This window comes from Poecilia mexicana, unplaced genomic scaffold, assembly GCF_051168715.1.
Source record: "Poecilia mexicana isolate PSO_F unplaced genomic scaffold, ASM5116871v1 scaffold_8, whole genome shotgun sequence".
In the NCBI taxonomy this organism is placed as follows: Eukaryota; Metazoa; Chordata; class Actinopteri; order Cyprinodontiformes; family Poeciliidae; genus Poecilia; species Poecilia mexicana.
In genome coordinates, this window is record NW_028263377.1 from 24,432,288 (window position 1) to 24,459,633 (window position 27,346).

The 27,346-nt window shown below is 41.0% G+C and overlaps 1 protein-coding gene across 1 annotated transcript; it reads left to right on the top strand.

Moving 5' to 3' along the window:
* Window positions 1–104: 104 nt before the first annotated feature.
* Window positions 105–14,542, top strand: kmt5c (lysine methyltransferase 5C). Its single transcript, XM_015011166.2, has 9 exons — window positions 105–1,232; window positions 1,598–1,730; window positions 3,017–3,182; window positions 4,956–5,065; window positions 5,152–5,315; window positions 6,511–6,530; window positions 6,656–6,792; window positions 6,872–7,044; window positions 7,623–14,542. The coding sequence occupies exons 2-9, from the start codon at window positions 1,618–1,620 to the stop codon at window positions 12,242–12,244; spliced, it is 5,505 nt and encodes a 1,834-aa protein (XP_014866652.2). The 5' UTR covers window positions 105–1,232; window positions 1,598–1,617; the 3' UTR covers window positions 12,245–14,542.
* The last annotated feature ends 12,804 nt before the right edge of the window (window positions 14,543–27,346 follow it).

The window sequence follows — 27,346 nt, forward strand, 5'->3', positions numbered from 1 at the left end:
CATGAGTAAGTAAATTTTTTAATACAAAAAGAAAGAAGTAACATTACTGTCTAAACTATAAGATGGTTAAGACTATTTAGGATTAGTTCTATACACGTTCAATAGCTGAATATCATAATATAACCTAATTATTAGACCTTTTTTTCCCTCCCGTTTAAAAGTTGGAAAAACAGACAAATTCAGCATTAATCAGTTAATGTTTTAGAGCTGGTATGGTTTAAAAACCAAGTAGAGCAGATTTTTAAATTTATATTTAGAGATTCTGACTTCTCATTGTGAGATGGGGAGAGAGAAAAAGTGTCAGAAATGTCGGGGAAAAAATTTAAATTGTAAAACTTTGTGAGCCACAAATACTTAAGGCGTAATTTAATTAATTTAATCAATGTTCTCCACAAAGTTGGCACTGTGAAAAGATAGCATAAACTATAAGGAACTGGATTTTAATGACTAAAATACTAACTATGTGTCTTATATTTTAAGATTAACTTAAAAAAACAACCCGTTTATCAAACTATTCCTCCAATAAAATATAGTTGTGTTCCGGTTTCTGTGGTAGAAATTATTTTTAAAAATAATAATAAATAAATAAAAGAAAAAAACAGAAAAACAAAGAAAGCACCATAAAATTACCATGCTTTCGTAAAAAAAAATTACGCGCGTCTAGTGAAGAGACGTTTAGGAACCGACCGATTCAGTTCTTTTTAACGAATTAAGCCAAATAATTCGGATCTCAGTAAACACACTGAATTCCCATCACTACAGCTCACTGTACTACAAGAGGTTCTCACCGTTCTCACCACTGCCCAGCATGGGCGGCAACGCCCACTAACCAGCTGGCCAATCAGAAAGCTTGGCACGCTTTCCTTGCGTAATTGAAGTTGGCCTCAGCCAATAGGGAATTCCGTGGGCGTGGTCATGAATAGTTTGGTTGTGCTGGAGGTTTCTCATCAACTTTTAGCCGATCTTTGCAAAGCTAATTTACGACACATTTAAAACATTTTCGTCCTGTTTTACTGGAATGTCGTGCGTTTGTACTTTTCGGGATTCACACCGGGATTTGTTTCGTTATCGCCATCCAAGCAGCCAGGACACGGAGTGACGACCAGACTCCATTTTCGTTTGCAGCTGATCGGCGGAGAGCTAGCTACTTTATGTTGCTAGGCTAACTTTCGCTTCCAGGCGATAACTTGTCTACCTGGCGGTGCTTTCGTCAACTCCAAAAAGACTCCCAGGTGGGTTTCAATTCCTGCATCTTCTAATAAGGAGGCTGTTTTAAATATGAGACTCCAGGGTGTAGATTTTATCAGCTAAATGATGCCGTAATGTTCCGTTAGCTGCAGGCCGCTAAACGTACAGCCTCCTCCCTCCTCTGATCAGAACACAGCGAACTAATACTCTACATAACCTCATTGGACCTTGTTTTTATTCCACTATTGAACATGCAAATTAAAGATGAACAACATGCTACATGATGAGATCGTGTGCTGCTGATCTGAGCACCTAAACCAAGCTATCCAGCTCGTTCTCTGCAGACTGGTTGTGCAGAAATGCTTCAAATCCCTGTAACGTATCGTTATTTTGACCCCTGTGATTGCAGCATGCTGATGGTGGGAGGCAATGGACGGATACACTAGAATGAGTGTGAAGGAGTTGTGTGAGACCGATGACCTGGCCACCAGTTTGGTGCTGGACCCTCTTCTGGGCTTCACCACCCATAAAATGAACATCAGGTAATCAAAAACAATGTCAGCTGGAGTGTTAGCAGCATATGTGAAAGAGCTGCACCTCAGATAAAAACGTAGAACTAAAATGACTTCAAATTACTCCAAAATCATGTAAAACTAAGATTTGCACAACAGTGTTTCTCAGTTTGTACTGTAATCAGTGAAAAGTCGATGCTGCTGATCATATCTCTTATCATTTGAGGCATTTTCTTATCATAACAAGAATATATGGAGGTTCAAAAGCTCCAAAAGATGTTATTTTTACTATTTTCCATCAATAAATTTGAATTTAATGTAAACTGTTTGCAGGTTACTGACAAAAATCTAATGTTTTTATGCAGCTGGTGTCATTAAGAGCATTATTATTTATCACATACAACAACCTGAAAAAGAAGCAAAGGAGAAATAAGTTGCTTTTTATTATTATTAAAACAATACTACAGTTTCAGATTTCATAATTGACATTGAACGTCAGCGTTGTTGAATATCCTACCTTTTAACTGTATGTAGAATAAAAGCAATTTAATCTTTTGTAACAGTTTATTGAGCCAAAAATGTTACTGGAAAGTTTATTTATTATTTTTACAGCTACAGGTTTGAATGCTGTTCTTGCAGACAAAACTCCTGCTTGCTCCAGATCTGATTTTATTATTTTACCTCAATTTATTTTCTAAAAATGAAGTTACAAATGATAGAAAATATTCTCAAAACTGTCTTTTATTTCAGTCTTTCTTTAACAGTTGTATAACAGAACATTTTTGCTTAATTTCTAGAATAAAGTTGTGAAGTTAGTATAAAAAAGACGCAGTTTTACCAGAATAATAACTTAAAATGACAGAAAAAAAAAAGTTGTTTTAATGAGAGAAAATCTTCTGGAGTGAATTAAAAAGTGAAGTTGATGCGACCGCCTCAGTTTGGTTCGACACATTTCTGCTACTGATAATTTGATTCTGATTTGTTAAAAGATTAAGTATTTAGTATTTTCTTACTAAATACCTTAATAAACTTATACCTTCACAAGACTCAACATTCCTCATTTCATTTTTTTCGTGCTTTTACTGTTTTATTGTCCAAACATTGCGACTTTATTCTTGTATTATTTTGCACTCTGTTGTTGTACGACTTATGATATTAACTGTTGGAATTTCACTTGTGGTTTTAGCCTTTATTCACAAACATTTCCCACTGATTTTTAATAAACATTGACGATTCTGCGTCTCCCAAAATATCTGAACAGCTCCCTCTGTTCCTCTGTGTTTGTCGTTTTTAACCGGTCGTTATTTCCGTTCCAGTCCGGCACCAGAGATCAGACGTTGGGGCGTCCTCAAGGAGACGCTGCTGCGGTTTCAGCGAACGCACGACTTCAACGCCACGTTTGAGGCGCTGACGGTCGGCGAGCTCGCTGGCGACTACTTCAACGCTCTGGGGAACCACCGGCAGGAGCTGCTGAGACAACATGTAGGCATCTGAACCAGGACCACGCTCTAATTCTGGTTTATGTTTGTTTAAATTTAAATAATTAACTTTTTGCATCATCAATTTGCTTTTTTTTTTTTTTTTCTTCAAACCTGAAGATAAAAGCTGTTTGTAAAAGAAAATGTCAATTTTAGATGTTTTCAGAGCTTAGATTATGAGTTTAAACTTGAGTTTCTTAGATGCCAAACATAAATCACAAATTGTGTTTTAAAGAATCTATATTTAGTGCAGGAGGCATCCATGATGATTTCTGGAAACGTGTAAACAACAAATAAAATCAGTTATGAAGTCTCTATGAACAACATAGTCCTTCAAAAAAGAGCTAGTTGAGACAAAAGAACCAAACTGAAGCGCTTAATCATCCAGTTTTTAGTAGAAAGAGAGAAAATAATGAATAATACAAATAGAAATGATTGCGCTCGTTCCAATTTGTCATGCGTTTAATTCATTTACTGCGACAGGCCAACGTATCGACTCAAATTACCAGAATGTTTTAAAATTTACTGAGAACAAAACCTAATTTTGGTTGTTTATAAACGTGGAAATCTGCAGTTAGATGTGTGGAACAGTTTGTAGCAGCTGTTAAAGAGTCTTCACACGTATATTCAAGTTTTACACTCAGCCTTACAGATGTGACAGTTTTCACACCTAAAAACTAAAAATGGGTCGAGACTCAGTTGGTTTCATGTGGGGCTTCGTTCACACTGCTGGAGCCACAGAGACACGTTGTGACAAAGTTTTGGTTTGTTTCTGTTGTTACTACAAAGAGAAGCTGATGAGGTTGAAGCCGATTGGAAAAGAAAGGAAACAGAAAATAGCAACATGTGGCTAAACCTGCAGGCCAGGATGAACCAGCGTGTTTACAGGCTGATTCATATGAACCTAATCATTCATCTTTATAAATGCTTAGTTATTGTAACGTCAATGTAGAGCGGGGCGATGTGGCTTAAACGTAAACTCAAATCTTTTCTGACCTCTTTGAGGTCTAATCTGTCAAGAACTGCAGCTTTAGTACAAAATTATGTAATTTGAGAACATCAGATAATATTTTTAAGCTAACTCTGACTTCAATTGATACAAAATATCAAAGGAGTACACCTTGGAATTGTAGGAAAGGGGACATGTTATGCAAAATTCACATTTTTCATGTTTTTGTACTTCCTCTCGGGTATGAACTGCTTCCAGAAACAGCACAAGTGCATAAGGAAAAAAACAACTAAACATCCAGCCAGTTTTTAGCAGTAAATTAATGTTTCTTTGAGTCTGGAGAATGAGCCGTTTCAAAAACATCAAGATCAAGTCACATTCTTTGGGCACTGCCCGTTACCTAGCAACCTCAGTGGCATTCTGCCCGTTACCTAGCAACCCAAGCTGAGCTCCAACACATTTGGTCAGCTGGTTTTGCTGCTCTATAATGGATGCTGGAAAAGACGAGTGTTTTGTTGTTGACTTGGCATTCAGAAACCACTTACTGCGTTCTTGTTGGCTGTGCAGGAGGTTCCACTTCTGTTTTTCAAAGATGTATGGTTGTGTAATTGTGTGCCATTTTCAAATGTGAGTGTAAACAACAGCTTATTTAGATTTAAAGTGACAAGAGGCCCTAAAACATCTCATTCTGAAACCGAACAAACTAAAATTTCATTATCTACGGATGATTTTGTCCAAAAAATGTAGCACACGTGTTTTGTTTAGTCTATAGAGCTACCCTGACCTGTTTAAGGAAGCACCGTTATATGTTGTTGGATGTGGCTGCAGGTGTATCGCTACCTCAGTGCCTTCCTGCTGGACAGTGGGATCAAGATAGAGTCTTGTGACAGATACTCATCGGAGACCAACGGGGCGAAGATAACGGCCACGAGGCATTGGTAATCCCTCCCTCCCTCTTCTTCCAGCTGTCGGTTCCAGTCCTGCCCTGAGCTCTCACAGCTGCGTCTGTCCGTCTGTCCTGCAGGTTCGTTGGAGAGCGCGTGGAGGTCCTACTGGGCTGCATAGCGGAGCTGAACCCCGCGGACAGCGCCGTGCTGAGGGCAGGGGTCAACGACTTCAGCGTCATGTACTCCACACGCAAACGCTGCGCTCAGCTGTGGCTCGGGCCCGCAGCCTTCATCAACCACGGTGAGCGTCTTTTTAAATGAATATTTAATGAAAATCTGCAAAATGTGTCATTTTTTCATCCGATTAATCGTCAGAATAATCGATTAATCGATCAGACTCAGCATCAGTACAGGATAGGACGGATCTGGTGATTGTTTTTTCATTAAGAGTTCACCCTGTTGGATTGATTTAGGCAAATAAATGTTTTATTTATTTTAAATGCAAAATTTATATTATATATTTTGGAAAAAAATCACTTAGTTACTTGTCTGAGTTCTTTCAATAATTTGCCCTGTTTTGAGTTTTTATTCTCCATTTAACAATTGATCGATTATTATATGTATTGTGAACTAACAATTTATCATTGTGGAAGATAAATGTTAATGAAGATTTTACGGTCATAAAATAGAATATTTGTGTTCCTGAAGTGTTTTAATCCTGTTCTTATTTTAAAACGTTTCACCTTAAAACTGCATTACCCGAATGAGACTGATGGGGGCGCTCCTTTAGTTTCCACTAAAGGTGATGAGGGACAAGGAAGTAAAAATTAATTTTGATATTTTGTGGGATTTTATTTTGATTAAAGTTTTATTTTATAGGTTTTAAATCTGTCAGAGATTAAATTAATATTTAGGGAAAAGTTTATTCAAATGGCAAAACAAAACGGTAGATTTATTATCACTTTTAGTTTTTATTAATGAGTTCATTCTTATTGTTAAGATTATTTTTTTCCCACTATTATTATTAACAATACAATTCTTATTCAGGATATTTTTAACAGCCAAAAAGATTTCTGAATCGATTAATTGATTATTGAAATGATCATGAACTAAATCGATTAATCGTTTGCATACAGACTTAAAAAATGGTGAAAAGACGAACAGAGTCAGAGCAGAAATGAACCAGAACTACAAAATATAGATAAAAACATTCTTTGTCTGTGAAAATGTTTTATGCAAAACTTTAGCTTCAGCTGGTTAGCATGCATGAAAGGAATGCTGTTATTGCATTTTAGGCAGTAAAATGTTTGTTTTTCTTTAAAAAAAATAAGTATTTATAAAATAAAAGGCTCCCACGGTTAAATGAAAATCAGTAGATTTTTCTTTATCTGATTAATCGATTACTAAAATAATCGTTATTTGCATCCCTAATTTCCATTTATATGGTGACTTAATTAACTGAAATCTTTCTTTTCCATTTCTCTCCTGAATTGAAGACTGCAAACCGAACTGCAAGGTAAAACATCTCTGACTGCGTTTTTATTTCAGAAACGATCCTTTTTTTATGTTTTCTGACACATCTGTTGTTGTTGGACCCACCTTTTGTCTAATCCGTTTTTCTCTCTTTCTGCACCTGTCAAGTTTCTCCCCGGTGAGAAGAACATCGCCTGCGTGGAAGTGATCCGACCCATCTCGCCTGGGGAGGAAATCACCTGTTACTATGGCGCCAGCTTCTTCGGCGAAGGCAACGAAATGTGCGAATGCTGCACCTGCGAGAGGTGTGTCCGCCGCTCCGGCTGGCTTTGTCTCGGCAGCGGCTCGGGTGTCGCTCACGGCGCGTGTGTTTGATCCGATCAGGAACGGAGAGGGCCACTTCAGGCACAGAGGGAAGCAGCCGGACAGCGAGGAGGCGAAGGAGGCCGTGGGCCAGAAGTACCGGCTGCGGGAGCGATACCTGCGCCAGCACAGGGAGAGAGGACACCTCACCGCCAGGCCCAGCGCGCCGGGAATCCACGCCGGGATCTTCACAGGTGAACAGAAACGCAGGAGACAAATCTAATCCACAGATTAAACCTGAAAGGAATTAAATTAAGACTTTAATTGATATTTAATTAAACCTGAAATGTTTACAGTAATTAGTGCATCATTCGTCTATCCTTTCTTTATGTATTATTCCTTTCTTTTTCCTCCCTTCCCTCCATCCTTCCTTCTTTTGTTCTCTCCGTCTTTTCTTCCTTCCATCTTACCTACCTTCCTTCCTCCTTTCCTTTGCTTCTTCCTTCATTCCTTCCTTCCTCCTTCCCCTCTTTCCTTCCTTGCTTCCTTCTTTCCTCCTTACCTTCCAATTTTCATCTATCTATCCATTTTTCCTTCCTTCATCTGTCTTTCTTTCATACTTTGTGTTTCTTTCTTCCTTCCTTCTTTCCTTCTGACATTTATTTTGAAGGTTGTTTATTAAATAAATTGCACTCTAGAAAAATGGTTTAAAATTAATGATTAAAGCCAAAAATTAACATTAATTAAAACTTTTGCCCAGAGCTGTTTTTGTTTTTTTATTTTTCCTCCTGAATTTAATCCAGCTGCTCGTTTTGTCTCCTTTCGTCGCCAGCGATCCCCTCCAGGAACTCCTTCACCCAGCAGATGAGGAGAAACGCTCTGAAGAACAAGAAGCTGAACGACACCAAGAGGTGGAGGCGTGAGAAGCAGAGGCGGTCGGGGAACCACCTGCTGAAACGCTGCCGGACCGTTCCGCTGCCGTCCCAGGTCGCTCTGAGGGACCTGCACGTCAGAGTGCGGCGCCACTCGGTGGATTTCCTGCTGCAGTGCAAGGATCCCAAAAGCAAAGAGAGGGCCTTGCTGCAGGAACTAGAGGAGGTGAAGCCAAGAAAAGCGGCTGTCGAGGAAAACCCGAAGTCTTTGACTTTGAGTTCGTCCGTGCCGGCCAATCTGAGAAGCAGATCCGCCGTGAACAGCGTGGCTTTGAACATGAAGATCTGCTCACGAGCCAAAAACATGGTTCATAAAACGCAGGAGACAAAGACGGAGTCCAGTAGCACAAACACGGCTAACACTACTACAGCTTGTCCGCCTGTTGAAAGGGACAAAACCTGCAGCACAGTAAAGCAGGAGAACATGGAAAAAGCAATCATTGAAAGTCAGAGCAGCAAAGTTGAATCCAGGATCGCCGCTCCGCCTCTGACTGTGTCAGAGAAGGCTGCCGACAATCCAGTAATCACTCTGAAGCAATACGTCACCGTCGACCTTACTAGGTTATCAATCCCGCAACCAGCCGAGGCCGGAAAAACACAAGAAGAGGAGAAAGGTGCCGTTTTAGGGAGAGGAAGGAGCCAACCGCCCCCCAAACCTGGGAACCTGCCAAGAAAGCAGGTTTCCAGGTCAGACGTCTGTACAGCTACGAGCAAACGAGGAGGGAGGGAAACGCTCCTCAAGGCCACAGATGGAACAGATGCTCACAAAGAAGTCGCCGGGAATCCATCTGGCTGCGAGAAGAAAGGGGTTGGCAGAGTTGTGGAAATAAAAACGGTGCAAACAGAGCTGCAGGAAGAGAAGAGAGACCCTAGATCAACTGAAGCTGAGAAAGTGGGGAAGTCAAAAGCAGGGAGTAATATCCAGAGTGTTAAAAATGCAGAGAAAGTGGAAGTTAAAGTGTCAGGACAGACGAAGAGATGCTTGAATGAGCGTCCCGAAGATGTGGTGATAAAACAGGCAAAGGTTTTGCTGTCGGACATTTTAAGAAAAGATAAATCTTTTTTAGATCAGAGGCTGCAGGGAGACATAAACAGAGGGAGCTGCAATCGTTGCGTTAAGGAGAGGTTTACGAAAAAACGAAGTGTGCGGAAAACTAAATTGGATGAATCACAGAACGGGATGGGAACCCCAAACGACGAGCGATTGGTTTCTGTTTGCACAGACTTGGGTGTGAAAAGTTCACACGTCCAGTCCGAACCGAAGCGCAGCGAACTGCCGGCCTCCTCCTCCATCAACTCACTACCTCACAGGTCGGCCGTTTCTACAAAGGCTCAGCCGCACCCGGACGCCAACCCGCAGTCCAACATACCTCTGAAGAAACGCACGTTTCGGAGCTCCGTGGAGATCGACTCGCAGCGAGGTCCGACTTCCGCCTCCGATCGTGTCCAGAAAAACACGGCCGTGGTGACGTCGCCTCCAGCACCACAACCGAACACGTCCGCTACCTCTGGAGAAGCCAAGAAAGATAATAAATCAGCTCCAAGGCGGATCCAAAAACAACCGGTAGTTACCAGAGCGCTTCGCTCCAGACCTAACGGATCTCCACGAGGCCACATGCTGAGGAAAGTCCGACAATGCAAACAAGAAAATCAGGAGGAGGATATTTGTGAAGATATGAGTGATAGTCCTGCGGCTGTCACACGTAGATCCCAAAAAAACTCCCAGAATAACCTGGAAACATCGTCCCCTGAAGAAAACAGCTCAGAGGAAACAAAAGCCGGCTTTGATTTCAAGATCCGCCTCAAGCGGAGAAGAGGAAAAGTGTGGGATGTTCAGTGTGAGACCTTGGCGCTGAAAACGGAAAAGCATGACGACTCGATGGCGTGCGATCCTTTCAAAGCAATCATGGACTCTGTGTCCATCTTAAACCGAGAGATGGAGGCTCACGTTCAAGCAAGTCAGAAGGCGAAGAGCAGACTGCATCGATTGAGACGAAGAAACGACAAAAACAACAAAAAACAAGTTACTGACGTCCAGACGGATGGAGTCAGTGAAACTAAAGTTGGACAAAACGAATCTGTTGACGAAAAAAGTGAAATTAAAGCAAAGTTGGAAAGCCGGCCCCCGTTGAGCCTGAATGGAACCAGTGAGATGCTTCCAGAAACTAAAGTGGAAGATCATCTTTTAAAAAGCTGCTGCCTGTTTGAGAGCGCGCCCCAACAAAAGCTGGAGCCAGAACTGGGCTCAGACGGGCTTCAGTTGCCGGTTCTGAAACTGCGGAGGAAGGTGGAGGATATCTGGGAGGTGGACAGCAAAAAGGGGCTTGTACTGCCTGACCTAATGGCCGATGTCAAGAGAGAGGTCAAGAGTCACGCCTTAGGGAGGCAGAAGAAAGAAGAGACTTGTCTGAGACTCAACAGCAATCTGATGTCTCTAAAAACAGAACCACCCCCGTTTTCCCTCTCTCTTTCGCCGTTGTCACTGTCATCACCTCTTAACGAGGGCAAAACCGAAGCTGCACACTCAGGCGGAGAGCGAATCATAGAAAGGTTGGAGTCGTACATGGGGGGGAGGAAACAGAGGCTCAAAGTTGACAAACAGCGCAAGAGTGTGCCCATGGAGACGCCCACCCCTTGTCTGAGTCACACACTCCAGCAGATTGACAACAGCCTCTCCAGGCTCTCCGAAGGCCTGTGTTCCTCTCAGACGCTGGAGAAGCCCGCGGCGGCTTGCGCCAGCACCTCCAGTTCTGTGATCCAGACCTCATCCCAATCCCCCCCGTTTGTGGCCGCTGACAATATACTGTCCGCCGAGCCCAGCTTCACCAACTGCTGCGAAGACATCCTGGACTTCCAGTGCCTCGGCTTTGAGGGATACGACCAGCCGCAGAACATTCTCCCATCCTCCCCGTCAGATCTGTGCTCCCTGGATCCACCCACCGACCCATTTAGCAGTCCTCTCTCCCACAGCCCGACTGACACCTGGTCCACTGAAACACCCTACCTGGGCCCGCCAAGTCCGGGGAATAACTTCACCAGTGAGGATCTGCAGTTTTTCCCGGGCTTGGTTGCTTCCAAAAGTGACTCTGGGAGTGTTCACAACTGTGAAGCCAAGGGCATCTCCAAAGACGGACCTAACTCTGGTTTCGGGTTTTCATCTTCGGTAAATTCAGACGTTGTGAGCAAGGAGCGTATTATGAGCAAAAATCTGGGAGCGAGGCTCTCCAAAGACGACCCCAGAACTCAACCATCTTTGTCCGTCGCCAGCAAGTCTCGTATTTTCACCGGAAATCCCGTTGTTTTAAGCCAGCCTTCCCTCAACTTCAAGGCCACCACCAGCCAATCAAAAACGCAGCTCAACCTCAAAACCCAAGGCCCGTTCCATCGCATGACCATTCCAAGTAAATCCCAGTCATTCCCAAGTAACCAGCCAACTGTGGTCAGAGGAACGTCGGCTCAAGTGTCCAACAGATTCCTTTCTCCTTCAGTCCTCTCTACAAAGAATCCCAACTCTCCTGAAAGTCCATTCAGCTACCAGGAGAAGCCATCTACGGTAATCCACAGGGTTCTGAAGTACCAGGGTGGTAGCCAGACGCAGAACCTGTACAGTGCTCCGTGCGAGGACACCATAGCTGCTAGTGGTGGCGCCCGGATCTCTGCCAAACAGAGTCAGAAATTTGTTCCTAATGTGTCTCAAAAAAGCAACGTATCTTTCCAGGGGTTCGGAAAGGACGTTGGCCATCTCAGCTCCTCCAGCAACCTCGCCAGGTCCAACCTTCACTTCAGCAGACCCAGTTCCTCCGTTTCACAGTCTTTCGGTAAAAACAAGATGGCATCAGACAAACAGGAAACGGCTGAAACTAACATGGGGTACAAAAACTTTTCCGAGATGCCGAGGCCCTTCTTCTTTCCTAGCAAAGCTTCCGACTGCTACTCATCCCAGCAAGACAAGAAGCTGGACAAAACCGACAAACACCAGCCATGTTACACACAGCAGGATGCCTATGACTTTAGCTATTCCTCTCTCTCGCCCATCTCTCAGCACAGCAGCCCTCAACTAGTCCACAGCACACCTCCAGGTACACCAGCACCCAAAACCCAGTCCACCGCCTCCTTCCCTTACGGCTACCAAGGTCCTCCCTATGTGCTGAACTTCAGCGGCGACCACTCACTCACTCTGGGCCTGAGGGACGGTTCTGATGGCTACCCGGGCCTGGGCGCTACAAACTACACCTACCACTGCCTGATGGAGCCCTCAGGCACTCAAGGACGGTTGGTCCTTGAACCTTGCGGACCCCAACTGTCCAATCCGTCCTCTCTGGGCGGGTTCTCTGGCCTCAGAAGTCAGGATGAACACTGCCGGAAGGACATGCAGCAGCAGTGCCAGTCAGGGGAAAACCAAGGTGCTTCACACTACGGTGGGGTTCCTATGTCGCACTCAATGGGCGCCACAAAACCCAAACGGGTGCGGCTGGTGGTGACGGACGGTACGGTGGACTTGGACTTGCAGTACTCGGACTGAAAGTGACTGGATCTCTTGAAACCTTTTAGATGTTGGTTGTTTTTCTAAATGTTTCTGTTCATAATCTGCTTTTCTAATGAATTATCTTGATGTAGATATGACTCGCGCAGGGTTTGAGTCGAGCAGAAATATCCACTACAGTTTGTTCAGAATACCAAATTTTAAAGCATTACCTTTGAACCTGCAGGTCAAGTGGAATTCTTTGCAAAAAATTATTCATACGTCTTAAAGTTTTTCACATTTCTTCACTTTAAAACCACAAAACTCTGTTTTTTTTAAAGAGTCACTCAGTTGGATTTAAGTCTGTACTTTGATTAGGCCATTCAGATACATGAATTGAATGAACTTCATGTGTGTTGTTCATTTGAGTTTGTCTGCATATAGTTGAAAGAGGCAGTATTAGATGGAGAACTTAACAAAAAGGTTAACTAAAGTAGTAAAACTGTACTTCTTCCACCAACTTACAATCCAATATGGCCGCCTTACTTTTAAATTTATCAGTGGATATAAAAACATTTGAACTTCAGGCAAAATGTAGCTAAGTAAATTAATAATTAACTGAGCTACGTCGTCCCTTAATTAGCTAAGTGTAGCTATATTCTATAAAAACAAGAGAAATGGATCGTTAGTAGCTGGTTTTGCTAATAACAGTTAGCCTGATCAGTTAGCCAATCTCTCTTTGTTGTAGTTAGCCTTACATCTTCCATCCAAACCTTGATTCTGGAATGGAAGTATTATCCACAGCTACCAGCACCTGCTCCTGGTTCACTGTACCACGTTAGTGCAGCTGAAGTACCAGGAGTTGTTTGTGTACCGCAGTTTGAGAACCATAATATCTAAGTCATGAATCGCATCTTATGCTGTTTCCCCCCAGAGGTTTTTCTCCATCCATCTGTCTGTTAACTCGCTGAAAGCTTCTGTGTGCCTGCTAAAGGGGAAAAAAGACATCCCCACAGCATGATGCAGCCACCACCATGTTTTAAAGTGTGTTCTTTTGTTTTGGCCAGAATGTTTCACTGATCTTCCCACTTATTTTTTTTTTTTTTTTTGCATCTTTTACAAACCAGATTTGTAGATTGCTCCATAAACATTGTCCTGCTGTCCAACTTTACTTTGACTAGGCTGTACTAACACATAAATGTGCTTTAATTGTAGTTTGTCATATGTTTAACCTCAGCTCTACCCCACAGCTTTTTCATCATCTAGTAAGTTTGTAGAAATGTATCCCCACTGCATGATGCTGCCACCACCAATGTTCTTGGTGTTAGTGTTAGTTTTCTGCCATCAAGTCTAAATTATTTCATGTAGAACGTCAAACATGCGTCAGTAATTATATTAAATTAGAAGTTTGTGGTTGTAAAATGAGAAAATGTGGGAAACTCAAAGGGGTTTGAAGACTTTTTGCGAGCCACTGCACACATCGAAGCCCTTCTTACTGTACTGTAACATAGATGTATGAATTTTTCTATCCCATAAATGGTAGTAGAGCCAGAATCCACCTGAACCGTTGGCCGGTGGAGCTTAAAGAGGCGGTTTTGTGCCTCGCTCTTTGATATTCTCGTGATGTTTTCAAGCACCTGTAGAATTTTTTTTTTTTTTTTAATACCCACGTTAAGCTCTTGTCTCACTAAACTCCTGAGTTGTGTGCATGTGTTGGACGCGGCTGGAGGTGCGTTTGCATGAACGGTGCAGTGAAAGACTTCCTCTACGAATCCAGGACCAGTTCCGTTTTCCTCCATGTTACATCAGCAGTGTGACAATCCTCTCATCTGCGTTGGTAATTTCTAATCCCACAGAAGGATTATTTTATAATGTTACCATGTTTATAGTGTTTGTTGATGAAGCTACTCATTTGCAGATGTTATTTTATTTTATTTTATTTTGGTTGAGATTGAGAACATTTCATGCTGGAAGTTGAATCGGTTTGACTTCGTGCGGTGGGAGCGTTCTCGTGGTTACCGTGACGATGTACTGTCTTGTTATGATAAAAAAAAAAGGCCAATTATTTATTTTAATATCCTCACTTCCGGAAAAGGTGCTTTTGATGTAATTTATATTTCACGTTGATTGTTCAAACTATTAAATGTGTGTGTTTTTTTTAAATATTATTATTATTATTGTTATTTAATGGGACATGATGATATTTACATGATGTATTTAATTTTAAAGACCAGTTTTTTTTAACTGTTGCAGATGAAACTAGCTTGTTTTTTTCTAATTGGCTGTTAGTCCTACTGGAAGTCTGTTGTAGAAATGTACAAATGTAGCCTATATCATTAAAGATGATTCTTTTTTGTATGTTTGCCTCTACCTTTTTCTTTTAAATATTTATTTTTAATTGAATATTTAAAGCAGTGGTGGTAAAACTGTGGTGTGGGGTCCATTTGCAGTACACATGCTGATTTTCTCAGGCCTATACAAATTTGAAATACTTGTTTTTTTAATATAATAATCAGGATTTTTGTTAAATATTTATAGTACAATGGAGCTTCACCCATTTGAGTTTAGTTGCAGAATTTTCTGTGAAATGTAACTCCAAATGTTTTGCAAAAAATCTCCAGATACGTGGATTATTTTTCAACGCCAACAGCGTGTGCTGCTTCATACGATATTTACTGGTGTTTGCAAAGCAGCCAATCCAGAAGTGCAATTTATTTTCCTTGCTGCTGATTGGCTGAACCACCAAGAGAAGATGAGGAACACTGTAGATGTTTAGCTGTGAATGTTGCAAGTGATGAAACCGAAGAGAAGAGATGACAAAGATGATCCAGAAAGTTTTTTCTTAAGCAAAAATTTAATTTAACATTTAACAAAATAAAATTTTGCACATTTTTATTCTTCCATTTGTGTATCAACTGCTTTTCAGAACAAACTAAGTACTTTTTGGAAAAGAAAACACTGTTTTTTGGAAGTAGGTTAATGTTTTAGTGTCTGGAAAATGAGCAGTTTGAAAAACCAGATTAAGTCACTATCGAGTACGCTGCGCTGTTACCTAGCAACCCCAGTAGAATTCTGCCTGTTACCTAGCAACCCAAGCATAGCTCCAGCACTTGTCTTTGTTTTTGACAAACCACTTACTGTATTCTTGTTGGTTGTACAGGAGGCTCTACTTCTGCTTTTCAAATATGTACGGTTGTATAACTGCCAGTGTTGTGTTCAAGACCACCTAACCCGAGACCAAGACAAGACCAAGACCAGAGTGTATCGAGACCGAGACAAGACCAAGACTTTTAGGGTCCGAGACCAAGTCAAGACCAAGACCGATGAAAGTCGAGACCGAGTCAAGACCAAGACCAGCGGTCCACGCTACATGATACAATAAAATGTAAAATATGATCGAAATTGCTTCTCAAAATAATCTGAAAGATCCATATTCCCATAAAAACACCTAGATATTAAATACTTAATACATTTTACCAATATTAAATATTCCATTTCTGTGCTAAAATGTGTGATGGTCTCGTGCCATCCCTAAAAACATAACACCCTGGGCATTTGCCCATATTGCTCATGTAAGAAACCACCACTCTCTGCACCATTAAACATAGCAATTGAGGCAATGCCCTGACGGTAAATAACGCTCAACTACCAACACTGACCAAGGAGCAACAAGCAAGAAGTAACCAAACAGAAGGCGCTCATCGTGTCTGTTTTCACTCTCTATCCCAGTACATGAAGCCAGGTAGTCTGACACCATGGCAGACATTACAGCTGCCACTTTGAACAAAAACAATCAAAGAGTGCATGCCCTTTCTTTCTTGTGTTTTAGTTATTTGTTAATTTAAATATCAACGTACATAATTAAATAAAATAATGATGCAGTGCACACAGAGCATTACAAGAACAAAGAACGGGTGTTCTGTCAGGTCAGATCGTCATATGCTTAGCACAAACTCATGGTGTTCTGTCGGATCAGCATACGTTGTCAGATAGTCGTACGTTTAGCTCAGACATGCATACGCTGTCATTACCATATGATTTTATTTAATCAGCAACATAGAATCATGACGTAGATCATTATTAACAGTTATTAACAGTTGTATGGCATCCAGCTGCAGCCAGACCTGCTTTAAATACACTTTGAAACCATGACAACGCATGTATATCTATCTAGTTATCATATTATGTCATATTATAAACAATTTAATGACTTATTTTCGTCATAACTTGTTGCTGACAGTGGAGTTGTCAGCAACTGACAACTCCACTGACGGTCGAACTTCTTAAGGCGCATGCGTTGGCATGGTACTCACTGCATGTATGCTAGCAACATAGAATCATGACGTAGATCGTCATACACTTTGTTATTAACAGTTGTATGGCGTCCTGATTTAGCGGTTAAGTGAGTTTTACACGGGCATGTGTTGTAGCTTACTTCAGCTGCAGCCAGACTTGCTTTAAATACACTTTGAAACCATGACAACACATGTATATCTATATAGTTATCATTGAAAACAATTTAATGACTTATTTTCGTCATAACTTGTTGCATGTGGTGAACTGACAACTCCTCTGACGGTCGGACTTCTTAATGCGCATGCGCAGGCATGGTACTCACTGCACGTATGCTATTCTGACAGTGTATGGTAATCTGATAGAACAACGGCTCTCAGTGAGTGACACTCCAGTCCTATCTATAAGTAAAGAGCCGTGGAGAAGAATCGACTGTTTCTGAATGTCACATCACTATATTGCAGACTTTTGGAGATAGCGTTGTCCTATATATGCGACAAGACAGTCAACATCTCCGCACAATAACTCAGACAGTGAGTGACTTTTTTTCATTACAATGCTTATGTGTCTCTGCAGCTAGCTTTGCTAACATCACGTTAACGGAGCTTACCTTCTTTGAGCTACTTTTCTAAGTGACGAAAATAGTTAGACGTTGTCCCCATCGTCTGTGAAAGCGAAGCGCTGCTGAGTTAGCTGTGGCCATCGGATTTCTTACTATTTATGCAGCGCTATTATATTACTGACGATTAGACAAACATTTTCTGCCGCTGAGAGAAAACCACTGCGCATGTCCTGGAGCGCCGCGTGCGAGTGAAAGGTGGGGAGGGGGAGGAGGGAGGAGGGAGTAGCGCCGCGCGCGAGTGAAAGGTGGGGAGGGGAGCAGGAGGGGGGAGTAACAGAAACATGTAGTTGCTTGGATTTTAATCAGTGCGTTTGCATCAGCTGAAAACAAAGATGTTAACAAATAAACTGGACAGTATGCTGTACGTTTAGTGATATTTTCACAGTTGCGGTCTCGACTGGTCTTGAAATAAAATGCCGAGTCACCAGCGCCCGAGACCGAGACAAGACCGAGACCAAATGCGGTCGAGTCCGAGACGAGACCGAGACCATCAGAAAACGGTCTTAAGACCGGACTCGAGACCAAGACCGATCTCGAGTACCACAACACTGATAACTGCGCTTTTGTTTGGAGCCATTTTCAAATTATCAATCTTTTAATATTTTAAAATTACATCATCAGACGAGCCAGCATATAAAGTTAGTGGAAATTTTAAGGATGAAAATGACAAAAAAATAAAATCAGGCAAAAAAATTCTAATCAGTTTCTTTCAATAAAACACGAACTGCAGGTGTGTGTCAGTCTGGTGAATTTTTGGTTAAAACGTTTTTTGTTCACTGGGTAGAAAATCCAGACATTTTCCTCAATTAAGAGTGGAGATACTTCATAATAAAATTTGTCAAGTAAAAGTAAAAAGTACAACGTAATAGAAATACTGGTGAAAGTAAATTTTCTTCAAAAAAGCTACTCGGGTAAATGTCTGAGTTACTACCCAACTCTGGATGTAGAAAATCAGTTCCAGATCTTTTGTATTTCAGTCTGGACTTTTCTGGCGTCCATAATATCTCATCAACTCTGAGAATTACCTTTTGAACTTCACCCTGCTGAAACTTCACAACTTTCTTCCTCTCTGCTAATCAGAAATTAAACTGAAGCGTTCTTTTGTGGCTTCATCTGATCGTGATTAAAGCGTGCAATAAAGGATGATGATGCTACATCCTTAAGCGTTAAGCTGAGTGTTTGTTCCCATCACCTCTAAAATATTCATCTGCCTGATTTTAAAGCTGCTCTGCCCGCTCTCCTTTCTCTTCTGTTCCTTTCATCCTAAAAGCAGCATTCCTCTTCTTGCAGCACATGACCCACTTCTGTCTTTTCTTTCTAGCTCTCAGCCAAGCTGCTATTTCTGCTGCCAAGTGTAACATATTTCCCATAATGACGGCAGTGAGGAGAATGAGAGGGAGACGATGCCTCTACAGTAGAGGGATGAAATAGTGGATTTTACAGTTAAAAGAGCTGGAAAGAGATGATGACAAATACCGATGTTGAAAGGCAGGAAATACGTTTTTCCTGCTTGATTTAAAGCTGCGTATATACATGACAGAATCTAAAGAGTAAAATTACGGCTTCTCCTTTTAAAAACCTCATTTTCATTCATGTATGTATTTCAAATGGGTTTTTAAAAACAAGAAAACATTCAGACACGTCACCAGGAACAAAATAATTAGCTTGCACTGCAAAGACACAAAATCTTAACAAGTATTTTTGGTCTAGTTTATAATGTTTCTAATCTTAGTTCACTTATAGTAAGACAAAAGTAACTTTCCAGCAAGATAGGAGCTCATTTTTTGTAAATATTGAGAAAAAAAAAGAGTTCCACTAACAAATTATTTCTCTTATAACGAAACATTTTTTCCACGTTAGCAGTGATAATCTGCTATACTAGAACCTTTTTTGGCAATATTAAAAACATATTTACTTAAAATAAGCTCCTATACTTTGATGACAAACTACTTGTAAATTAGTTTTCTTATTATAAGATATTTAGAAACTAGACCTAAAATACTCTAAGATTTTGTGTTTTTGCAGTGTACCACTGCTTTACTGAATAGGAAGAAGTAAACACATATTTAATCCTACCCCTTATCTCAGTTTAATGAAATATACCACTTACCAACACTAATTAAATCGTTACATGAATACATGTGACTGCATGTTCTCTATTCTTCACTCAGGGGATCATAATCCACCATAGTGGGGGATGTGCATTTCACTCTGCAGCTGCTGCCCTGAAAAATGGCTGACTGCTGCATATGGTCGTATTTTCCATCAGAGAACCAACACAGTCACTAATGTTGAAGAAAATTAAGTTTCAGAGAGACGTTGGAGGTTATTTCCCAGGTGAAAGGTGACTTTTCAACAGAGCAGGTGGAGTAATGAGCAGAAATGTCACAGCTCTCATTATATTAGCCATCTGATTATCCAAGCCACCAGTCAAAAAACAGACTTCAACTCCCAAATATCAAAGATACACAGAGAGAAAGATAAAGGGGGACGAGCTGCCAAATTTATCTGAGAGCTTACAGCCCAAACACAACGCCCAAATCTAATCGATCAACTCATGACGTCCGTTAGGACCGTTGTTCTGTCTGAAGAACGCCATCTCTCAGTGTTGTAGTTTGGCCGCCATCCAGCAGAGGGCGCCGCTGGTCATCCTTAAGCGGAGCCGTTGACACAAAGATGGCGGCCTCCTCAGAACGGGAAAGGATGTGGGATGTAAGATTTGAAAAACAAACACTCGATAAGCTTCTTAAGTTTCACCATGTTTTTGTTTTGTTTTTATAAATCCAGCATATTATGAAAAATAACTTCGTCCCTTTTCATACAAGAGAAAACTCAAGTTTGTAAGGAAATAGCTGTTTATCGCTAAGATCAATCAACTTTAGATTCAATTTATACTTTTTAGTTGTCCTTTATGTAAGAACAGAACCCGTTTTAATCTACTTTTCGATAAATAATCAGATAAGCGCTGACTTTAATGAAACCAGTAGATCAGCAGTGGCTTTAATACCTGCGGTGTGGAAGTTGCCGCTGTGAGTCACAGAGCGAGGTGGACAGCCCCCGCTGTGAGAGGGTTTATTTATTTCACCCACATCTGCTTGTGAACACGCAGCGTGGGGCTAATAGATGGGATGTTAATGCCACTGAATGTGTTGGAGGCTCGTTGGTATTAATATCGCTTTAAGGAGATGTTTTATTTTCAGTGTAGGAGCACAGGATGCCTCATCATGCCTGAGATTTGATGTGGGCACACACTCAGAGCTTTTTATATGTATTTTATATATTCAGTCCTGTGGAAAAGTTTCCAAACTTTTCTGCAGATTTTCAAACAGTAGGTGACTTTCTGACAGGGTTTTATTCATGAATTTGTTTTTGCACCACAGCACTTAAGCGAGATTGACGTCTAGACTTTGACTGTACCATTTATTTTATTTATATATTTTTTTTACAGCCGTTTATGATTCAGCTTGAGCCCAGACAGATGGCCTCACATTTGACTCCAGAGTTGTTGAATTGTCTGAAGTGGTTGTCGTGATATAATGTCTATTTTTTCATCAGTCTTTTCATGGATTTAGCAGAGAGTCAGATCTTAGTATTGTTGCTCTATTCTCTTTAAAGGGGACCTAAGTTCAAAATTCTCATTTTGCACCTTTTTGTACGAACATTTGGTCTTTTCCTGAGTTTTAAAAACAGCCCAAATGCTTTAAAAACAAACAAACGTCCATCTGTTTTTTGAAAACATTTTTTTGGTGCTTGGAAAATAAGCCCTTTCAAAAACCTTCTGATTAAGTCACATTCTATGGGCACTGCGGTGTTACCTAGCAACCCCGGTGAAGGCCAATCCGTTACCTAGCAACCCAGGTTGATCTCAGTTGCTGGAAAGGACAAATGTTTTGTTGTTGACTTACCATCCAGAAACCAGTTGCTTCATTCTTGTTGGTTGTGCAGGAGGCTCTACTTCTGCTTTTCCAAGATGTACAGTTATGTAATTGCGTTTCTTTTTCTGTTTTGAGTGGGGGGTGAGGGCGTGGCCAGCAGCAAGTTATTTGGATTTAAAGTGACAGCAGCCCTAAAACAGCTCATTCTGAACTGACTGAAATCTCATTATCTAAAAATGATTTTGTCCCAAAAAAATGTAATAAACATGTTTTGTTTCGGCCACAGACCGATCCTAACCTGTTCAAGGAAGTATAACAGGGAGAAATAACAAGAGCTTCTCAGAAAAGAGAAATGCAGAACCTTTTACTCCCCCATCATGAGGATCTGACTGACAGAACATCTGCTTTAGTGTTTGAAGGTGGATTTCCTGCACACAGTCGTCCTAACTCTCCTCGCTCGCCCCAGTTTTCAGCTATGAAAGCGAAGGTTAGCTCATCAAAGCCACTGTGGCCACTGATGGAATAATGGAGTTAATATCTCTTTGCTATTCACTTCAGCTCGTCTGTAGGAAGCTCCTTCTCCTCCCACAGAGCTCCTCTCCTCCGTCTTCCTCTCTGTATGATAATAAGCGTTGCAGCGGCGGCGGCTTCCCTCATCATCCTGTTATCCACATCTTTTCATTTCTAATTCATATTTCTGTGGGAGAGTTCCCTGCTTTTTCTGCACATTGTGCTTCGATTCTGGTTGATTGTGTGGGGATGACGTGGAAGGTCTTTGTGTTGTGGTTGTTTTACACGGTAATTACAGGATTATTTGATGTATCTGGAAGGTTGGGTGGATCCCTCTCTGTTCTTGTAAAAGATGAGAAAACATAACATTCTTTTCACAGCTGAGACACTGAACTCCCAAATATCAAAGATACAGAGAGAGAAAGATAGACGGGGGTGCAGGTTGCCAGATCTGACTGAGAGTTTCCAGCCCCAAACGCAACGTAAAACCCGTCCAAATCAAATCGATTAGCTAATAACATCAGATTAGACCAAGCTGTGTAATCGGGTCTTTCTCCAGCTGTGATCCCTGGAGGTCCGAAGTACTGCGAGTAAACAACCGTTTAATTACCGTGTCGTCGGCTCAAAGCGCAGCGCTACAGTCAGCTTACCAAGGAATCGTGTTTAAAACTAATGAGTGGCTTAAGAACCGATCACTGAAAAGAAAAGCTGGAGAAACTGGTGGAAAGTTTCTCAGGGGGATCGGAAAACTTTTGTTTTTCAACACGATTATGATAAATAACAAGACGAAATGTCAAAATAATAATTATGACTTGATTCTTGTATTATTGTGACTTCTAGAAATATTCTGACTGTATCCTCATAATCTTTAAACTTTATTCTCGTAAAACATCTCGGAATATGATGACTTTATTGTGATTATTACGATTTTATTCTTGTATTTTGACTTTCTTTTGACTTTATTCACGTAGCACGTCTCGAAATAGGCTTTATTGTCATTTTTACAGTTCTTGTATTATTTCGACTTCTCGTGATATTATGATTTTATTCTCAAAATATTCTGATTTCTTTTGTCATTAACATTTTATTCTCACATTTCAACTTTCTTCTGATAATATTGTGACTTTATTCTGATGTTATTTTGACTTTATCCACTTGAATGACTTTATTTTCATAATACTTACACAATTTTATTCTGGTATTATTACGACTTCTCGTAATAATATGACTTTATCATTATTACGATTTTACTGAATCATTATTATTACAACTGTCTTCTCATATTACACCTTTACAGAAATAATTTTATGACTTTATTCTTAAAATATTACGACATTACTGTCAGTATTGCAGTTTTGTTCTTGTATTTTGACTTTATTCTTGTAATTTTATTTTTTTGTTTTTGTTGGCATGGCTCTAATTCTTTGTCACACATTTACAGTAATTTTCTTATAAACACTTTATAAAACCCCCAAACTTTTAACAACCCCCTCAAATCAGTTTCTTCCAGCCCAACGTGTTCAAAAGCAGTCAAACTGGGTGGAAACCCTCCCAACCTGGCAACCCGGGAGGGGGGTATGCTGACTGGAGGAGGGAGGGGCGAGCCCTGTATCCGGGTAACGGAGAAGAGGAGCGGGACAGCCAATCAGGACGAGGAGAGCTGGAGAAGGGGAGGGCCGTGCGGTGAAGGATGGGGAGTGTGTCGGACGAACAGATAGAAGTGTTACTACAGAGCTGCTGCTGCTGCAGGAGGAGGAGAGGCGAGGAGGAGCTGGTGATGAAGATGCTGCTGCTGCTCCGCTCCTCTGCGTCCAGCAGCTCCCGGGGCTGACCGTGACCTCTTCAACGCCGCGGCCGTTGTTGAAGGAGGAAGGTTTTTATTGTTGCATCTTCCTGCTGCTCCTCATTTCTCTGCAACTGGAAGCCGCTGGGTTCCCCTCCTCCTCCTCTTCCTCCTCTTCCTCTCTTCTCCCCACTTTCTTTCTTCCAGAGGGAATTCTCCTTTTTCACCAGGAATTATAAAAGAAAGTAAGACTCTTTCCTGTCTTTTTTTTATGTGTTCTTCATCTCTGAGTTGCATGGAGACAGAGGAATCTTGGTTTTTGATGAGGGAGTCAGTAGGGGGTCTGTCTGTGTGCAGCAGGACCTCAGGAGAGAGAGAGAGGGGGGGTGGAGGGGGGCGTGAATGTTCAAGTTAACTGCAATGATGTGAAACATTGCCTCTCTGTGCATGCAGGACATATACATGCAGGAAATGCGATCGAGGATCTGCTGAGGATGCAGAATATTTTCCCACATCTGCAAGGGGAAAGAAAATGTTTGTGCACCAGATTTAAAAAAAAAAAAATCATAACGCAGATTTACCGTTGTGACAATCTGATAATCCCACCCACATACGTTTGCATGCCTGTCAAAGGATGTGCTGCACAGAGCGTCTCATTGTTCTGTTAAAACACCAAGCGGTGCATAAAATCACCCTGAATCACACGGAGATTCCCCCGACATGCAGACTGAGGCAGGATCAGCATGACTGAACATGAACACGGATTCATGGGAGGAAATATGAGATGTAGCAGGAGTTTCTGCTGAGGATGTTTCTCACTTCAACGGCTTCATTCCTGCACAATGTTCTGACATGATCTCCACCTCTGCACTGTAAAAACACAAAACCTTTTGTGTTTTTGTCTAGTTTCTACTGCAGCTATCTTATAAGACCAAACTAACTCACAAGTAACTTTTCAGCAAGATGTAAGAGCTTGTTGTAAGTTAATAATTTCTTAATATTGGCAGAAAAAGACTTGCAAAAGTCAATAAATCAGTTAATTACAAAGCTCAATAATTTCCATTTGCATGATTTATCATCTTCCTCTTTTTTTCTCTTTCTACCTGAATCTGGGTGATAAAAGTCTTCAGTCTGGTGCTTTGGTTTTACTGGAGGATCATTTTGTTTAGACACTTTTTAAATCATTTTATTGGTCTTTTTATTTATTCATTTTGGATATTTAAAATATGTTCCAGTTAAATTTAAAGGTTATTGATCTTTGAGGATGTGTTCTTGCATTATTACACCGTTATTACCATCATATTACTTGAAAATTGTCTTAAAACAACAATATTTATTGTATATTGCAATAACGTCTGGGACAATTTATCATCCAGCAGTATTTGTTATCGTGATTATAAGTGAAATAATCTGCTATTGGAACAAGACATTTTAACTTATAATATTGGAAAAAGTGTCTTGTTCCACTGATAGACTGTTTCAACTGTAACCAGTACTTTTTAACTCAATGTTAATAAATTATTTTCTTAAAACAAGCTCTTATATTTCTGAAGAGTTACCTGTAAGTTAGTTTTGAATTATTTCATGTGTACTAATGTGTTTGCACTACAACTAGACCAAAAGCACTTGGTGGGGTTTTGTATTTTTGCAGTGTATAGATGCCTTTGTCTCTGCTGAAGGTCTACATAATTACACACTAGTGCAGGTTTTGCAGGACTTATAGGTGTTTCAGACGTGACTGGGAGTTGAGTTTTTGCAGAATAACGACAATGCAGGGACATCACCCACGCCAACACCTGCTTTTCAGGCTCTGCATGTGAGGAGGGTAATGACAGAGGAGCGCTTCTTTAAACTGCAGAGCATCCAGCTCAATTTACAGCAGTGAAACTGTGAACTTCCAGCCACGCACTGATGTGGAGACACCATTAGGAGATGGAGAGCTGATGTCGGCATGGAGTGGAGATAAAGGAGAGTTCAAAAACTCTTTCCACTCACTGATGTCAAGCAGTCGTTACACTCCAGGCCGAGTTGCATACCAACTCAAATTGCTTTACATTTGGCCTCAAGAGAGCCGGGCTGTCTTATGATCTACCGTCCAACCCAGCTCAGCAGCACACAAACTAAATGCATTACCAACGTAGATTTGTTTGGAAAGTGGGAGGAAGCTGGAGAACTTGAAAAATCTCAGAGAGAACAAAAGCAAAACACAAACTGATTAATGGTTGGGCACCAAGAAAAGTCAAATTGGGAGATCTGAAGAACTGAGCATGTTTTCACACCTGATAGTCCGGTAGACTCGGAAACAAAGTCTCTACATTTGTTACATTTTCAGCTGCTGTGGTTCTCTTTCACACTGTAATCAATCCCTTTGAAAAAACCTGTTCCCCTCCTCGCCTGTGGGGGCGCTGAACCAATAACCATTGAAGGAAATGACACAGAAACCTCTGAAGAAGACACTGAGCGCAACTTCCTTCTTTATAAAATGTAAACAAATGGGGAGTAGCGTCAGATTTTAGGGGTTGTAGGATTTCTCTTTTGTATTTGACGAAAAACCAGAAGTCATTCTCCTGCTAGCGCTAGACACTCGTGTTTGTTTTGGTTGTATTTACCCAGAATGCCCTGCGCCGTAGTCCACTTCCTGCTTTTGGTTTGATTGGTGTTCACACAGGCAAAATTCACTTCAACCGAACTGAGAACAAGGTTTGTAGGTGGACCAGATTTAGCTTTTTTGGTCCACATCAGAGTTTAATTTACGTGTTCAATCAAAATCAGGAAGTGGACTATGGCGCAAGGCATTCTGGGTAATAAAACCTAAACAAATGTGAATCTAATACTCGTGGGATAAATGTGTCGTGAAATCCTCCAACCACTAAAATCTGATGCCACTCCATTTTTGTTTTCATTTTGTGAAGGAAGGAAGTCGCTTGCGCTTTGCGTCTTCTTCTGTGGTTTTTGTGTCGTTTCCTTCAGTGGCTCTTTGTGCGGCGCCCCCTTAGGCGAGGAGGGGAACAGGTTGCTCAAAGAATTTGGTTCGTTTGACTCAATGCAGTGTGAAAGTGAACTCCACCAGCTGAAAAATTGACAAATGTTACAGTTTTGGTTCCCAGTTGGACTGAGTGTCCTGGACGATCAGGTGTGAAAACATGCTGAAAGTACGTTTTTGAAAATGGGCTGGAGTGAAGCATGTGGGTTATGTTCTGAGTGCAGGGCAACCAGTTCCATCCTACTTACCTTTTCTAGATGTGCCGTCCTTACTCAACACATCGCTTACAGGCCTGCAGCTGTAACAGATTACTTCCAAACTGGAACCATTCCCTGTTGGTGGTTAAATTGGTGCTCTGCCTTTTTGTCAGGAAGGGCAGCAACTCTGTTTGGAACAATGGACTCCCACCTATTTGTAGGTCAGTATTCTCAGATTAACAGTGGTTCCTAAAGTCGAGGTCCAACTAGGGGGTTAGCAATCGGCAGTGTGAAGTTTGAAATCCTCTTCAAAATTAAACTAAATAGCAAAAATGTTGCAGATTTATCCTCTAAATGTTACACGAGAGAAGAACTACCTAAAAGTAGGAAATAGAGATACATTGACTGTGGCCTGTTAGAGGTTTTTTTATGGAACAAACTCCAAATTATACATGGAAAGTTTATCTAGAGATTATCTAAAATATTGAAATGAAATTGCAACTTGGAAGCCAATCAAGGACCCCCATTATTTTTCCTTGCTGCTGATTGGCTGAACTGCCAAGAACGGAAACAAGGACGACTGTAGATTTGAGCTTCTGTGGTCGTGCTAAGACGGTTTCCATTGTGTATATATTATTGCATATTAATGTATATTTAGTGTTTGTTTCTTCTGAACTATTAAAATAGCCATTTCTAAATATTTTAAAGGGAGTCTCAAGTATCCTCACATATTCACTGTTTGGTTGTGATCCCTAAATCCTGTGATAACCTGGGTTCAGCTGTATTTTTATAAGGTCATTTTCATTTTTCTGGCTTTCAGATTGTCTTTTTAGAAAGTTTCCTGTTATTTGGCTGTTCTGCCTGACCGTTTACAGAGAAATCAGGGGGCAAAACACAAT